This window comes from Chaetura pelagica, unplaced genomic scaffold (assembly GCF_000747805.2).
Source record: "Chaetura pelagica isolate M959 unplaced genomic scaffold, ChaPel_1.0 scaffold72, whole genome shotgun sequence".
NCBI classification, from domain to species: domain Eukaryota; kingdom Metazoa; phylum Chordata; class Aves; order Apodiformes; family Apodidae; genus Chaetura; species Chaetura pelagica.
The window spans coordinates 2639465-2643935 of record NW_009952560.1 but is presented as its reverse complement, the minus strand read 5'-3'; the positions used below and the strand labels follow the sequence as shown (position 1 = coordinate 2643935).

Genomic DNA, 4471 nt, shown 5'->3' with positions numbered 1-4471 from the left:
GGAATGCAAACTTCAGTGTAAGGCCTTCAAAGGTCACTTTGCCCCAGTAACAGGTGTTAAGACGACTGCAGAACCACACAAGGGTATTTGACAGAAGGGAGTGTGCACAGACCCACCAACACCAGCCTCAGGCTAAGCTCCAGTGAATAAATGCACCACCTCTTCCCACGGACACGAGCCGACAGGTCTTCTGGCCCCAAGCCTGTTCTCTACCTGCTCCAAAGAAAATCAGCTTCCATTGAAACCCTCACACCAGAACAGTTTCAAGGCTTCAAGCAAAATACAACCTTAAGAGTCAACACTTTATACCAGGTACCTAAATTGAATCCGAATTCTCTACTGCTGACTACATAAGCATACAAACCCTCCAGTCCTCCCTCAGCACAGTTTAACTCCTGAAGACTGCCTGGAAAGGCAGGAGCTGCATTGCCCTGGGGGTGCTGGGCAGCCACGCAAAGCAGACCTGGGGCCCACCCCTCTGCTGCTGATCTCCTGGTGACAGACCACAGCTCATCAGTCTGTGCCAACACCCACCTGTCTACTCATAGCAAGGTGAACGTTGCCTCTGATCTCTGCAGCTGGAGCAGCATGGCAGAGGTGCATCTCCAGGGCTACAGCCACCTCACAGGTTAGCTAAGGCAAACAGCTGCAATTACCTGGTGCTGTCTTCTTCAGTAACAAAGCTGAGATCATCAGGACCAACTTGATCGCCCTCTGGGAACGTTGAGCTCCGCTCTGAGGCTGAAAACAAACAAAAACCCAGTAACCTTTACCAGATGAGCAATCACAACACAGCAAGTTAATGTTCCACCACCTGCAGGGCTCCCACCTTGTACTTCATCCCTCATATACCAGTACACCATGAATTTGACAGAGTTAAGAAACCACAGGGTTTTAAATTTAAGGTATCTTTAAGTCAAGCACAGAAAACAGTAACGTTTTGGTTCTTCTTGTGAGTTGAACTCCAGTCACTGAGCTGAGCCATTGGGCTGTGCACCTAATGTGGTCTGGGATGCTTACTCAGGAAAAAGTAAACCTGACCTCATGTCAGCTGTCACTCACAGATTTAATTTTGATCAGGAGGTTAAAGCTTTTCAAAGAAATGTGAGGTGAGTACTTGAAACTACACTGAAGTGCTCAAAGCACATTCTTGCCAATTAGGGTGAAAATCTGTATCTAAGGCAGTGGTTACCTCCCTGAAATCGGATGACTTGCAGTGCCGATCCTGGTACACAGGGAGTTCCAATTCAGAAGCAGAGCTATGGGTTTTCCAACACTTCCCTGGGAGACACACCTCAACTGACTTCTCAAGGCTGGAAAGAGTTCCCCTCTCCTGTTTTGATCTGTTTTTAATTAGGAACCCAAGAGAGGAGTTCTAAATCTTACTGGTGCTTGCCTGAGTCTTAACACCCCTAGAGCTGCATGAGCTCTGCTTTCGCAGCACTCTGGGAGGAGCTGAGGCAGGTGTGGGGCAGGGCTTGGGGAGGGGGCTCACACGGTCAGTTCTACCTTCGCTGGAGGACTGGACAGAGAAGGTATGGTTAAATCTCTCTGAGGCAGAAGGGGCATCCTCCTGCTCTTCATTTTCTGTGTCACATTCAATGTCACTGTCGCTGCTCATTCCTGGTAGGAGATGAAGGACACGTGTCTGACATACCCCAGCTGCAAAAAAAGAAAATATCCAAAAAAAAACCCCAAAAGGCAAAAATTACAGCAGTAAGACCTATGTAGCTGAAGCATTCAACTTTTTAATACATAGGAGTTCCCAATATCAAGAGCTGTCAGAACAAGAGAGAAGGAGCACGTTCAGAGTGAAATGTATTTACCAAATCGCTAAGGAATCTGACAGAACAGTGGGTACCAGCTTTGACAGCAGCCTCATTTTGCTGAGCAGCTCAGCTCAAGGGGAGCAGTTTCAACATGTCACCAGCTGAGAGCAGACTCAGGTGTCCACAGCTCCTTCTTGTCTGAGCTGCACTCCCCTGCCAGCTGCTCAGTCTACCTCTACAACTAGGACAGAAAATAAAAGTTGCTTTTTTTAACAGGTAAGAGGTAGCATGACCCATGGAGCAGATGTACCTACCAGACCCTTCAAGCAGCAATACACTATTCAAGTCTCACACAGAAAACCCAGCTTTTCCTACAAAAATGAACCAGGGCTGTTGACGAGCAAGGTGGCTTCTTTCCTTTTGACATTCTCCCTTTTGTACAGTTTTGTAGGTGACAAAAGGGGTTTGCTCTGTTATTTCTTTAGAGCTGATACTCATTGCTAAGAAAAAGCAAGCAGTTAAGTGAGGTGCCAACTCTATCTTAGTTTTCCCTCTGAAAGGAAAAATAATAATCTAGTATTTATTTCCTGGTGTTCTTAACAATGAAGTATTTCAGTTTTTAAAGCATTTACCTCTTAGGCTCTCTGCTATAATAGGAGAACTGCGGGAACGCATCATGATCACGCTGCAGTGACTAAGAGCAGAAATTCAGTTTTGTCACTGAGAGACCTTCTGTAAATGCCAACTCCTACACAATATTGCACACTGCAGATAGAGATGGATGCTGGCACCTTAATATAGGCTTTGAGCTACAATTCAGTCATTGAAATTCAAATTAGTGCAGGGGTGGAAGGCAGGAGAGTTTTAGCAAGATAAGAAAAACTCTTTTACGTGGACTTTCAAAAAAAAAAAAAAAAAGAAAAAAAAAAAAAAAAAAGGCAGTAATATTTTTTTTCCAGCATGGAAAGGATGCAGGAAGGGAGAGGGGAAAAAGTTTCCTCCAAGTCTCTAAGGAAACTGGCTTCCGTCCCACAACACCCAACACAAATTAAATGTTGGAGAACTTCTAGAGCAGACTTGGTGGTAGTTACTGATGTGGTTTGTCCCTGAAGGCAGAAGACTTAAAAGCCAAGGTCAGTGGCTACTTTTAATTAGATGAGAGATTATTTTGAAGGCCATGCAACTGAACACCAAGGCAAAGACCCAGAGATGTTATCAAGAGGTACAAAAAGCAACCAGTAGTCCAGAGAAAAAGTGATCTGCTGGGTCTTCACTTCCTGCTGCACAATAACATTACTATTTATCACAGCCAGCAGTGACACAGAGATGTTCTCTCCTCACTCAGATTTCTACTACAGCTGCCAAACCTTACAGCAGAGTTCAACAGCCATGAAAGCAGATTCTGGGGTTTGTTGGATAGTTTTCCCTCTTTTTCTTTCCCCTTCAAGCTATTTCCATGACAGAGTTGGATCATCACAGACTGGAGTGTTGTCACATTGCATTTGACCTCTATGACATCCAATTTACCTTCTTCTGGCCCTGCAGAAGCACCTTCAGACAGAATACCCTGCTGTTCACCAGTTTCAGAGTTGTTTTCCAGACCACTTGACTGTGCTCCTTCTGTACGACATCCTTTAGAATTTGATCTTCAGAAAGAATTTAGGAGAAACAAAAAAAACCCTCATGTTAGAAATTCAGCTTTAATCCAGCTATGGAAACAAATCCTTTCAGTGCCACATGTAGTTTTACTCATTGTTTCAGTCTCTTGCATCTGCAGTGAAACCTGCAGCTTTGATTGATTTAGAAATATTTAAAATCTTAAAACAATAAACCTGGAACTGTTTATGAGTATTTTCCAAAAATGGTGACTCTTGCAGTTTAGAAAAAAAACAACAACCTAAATACTCCATTGGTCTTAGCTTTATTAGCCAACAGACAATTTTTATGAAACTTCTGAAAAGTAGAGGAAATAAAAAGTGATACATTTTAATTAAAGGGTATTTTGCAAGGAACAGTTTGAAAAGACTGCGCCTGCCTTTCAAATCAGTGTCAGACTGCATTCACAGCTGATCAAAAAGAGAAAAAATAAAAAGATAACTTATAACCTAGTTAAAAAAAACAAAAATTGATATGCAGAGGGAACAGCAGCAACCAAGCAGACTTCAAAGTAATTTCTTTTTCATACTATAAGCACCTGGTTTTAGTAGATTGGGGTTTTTTTCTTTCTAGATCAAGGGAAGGTGGGGGAGGAGGTAACAAGAGGAAGAAAGAATAAAACCCTTACCCTAGAGCACCAACTTTTCTGGTCTTCTCTACAGCAGCTAAGCCATTTAAGCCAGAAACTCCCACATCAGAATCTGAACCTTCACAAGGTCTTTCCTCTGGCTTGGGCAGTGCCTCAGAAGTGTTGCTGTTTGGCAGGGGCCTGGCAGAGTGATGCCGACTGCTCAACTTGGAACTCCCTATGCTGCCTGAGAGAAGAAGAGAGAAACTCAAAGCACATCCAGCCTCATTTCAGAAGAATGAGCATCCAGTTGTTCTACATCACCAGTTTGGTTCCACACGTGTATGCACAAGCACACTTTCCCCACTGTCTCTCAAAACCTTGCATTTTTAAGGTTTTAAACCTGTATAAACACACTGAGCTCCCGTTTCAGCTGCTCTTTCTGATGGGAGACTCGGGTAAGTACAGATTAATCTTT

At 43.6% G+C, this 4471-nt stretch overlaps 1 protein-coding gene across 1 annotated transcript in view; it reads right to left on the bottom strand.

Annotated features, from left to right (window-relative positions):
• Positions 1-652: 652 nt before the first annotated feature.
• TRIM37 (tripartite motif containing 37) overlaps positions 653-4471 on the bottom strand; it is a 23437-nt gene continuing 19618 nt past the window's right edge. The window contains exons 21-24 of the mRNA XM_010009070.1: positions 4054-4240; positions 3297-3415; positions 1510-1662; positions 653-741 (exon numbers count right to left, since the gene is read on the bottom strand). Coding sequence (XP_010007372.1) covers positions 653-741; positions 1510-1662; positions 3297-3415; positions 4054-4240 — 548 coding nt within the window. The remainder of the gene's footprint in view (positions 742-1509; positions 1663-3296; positions 3416-4053; positions 4241-4471) is intronic.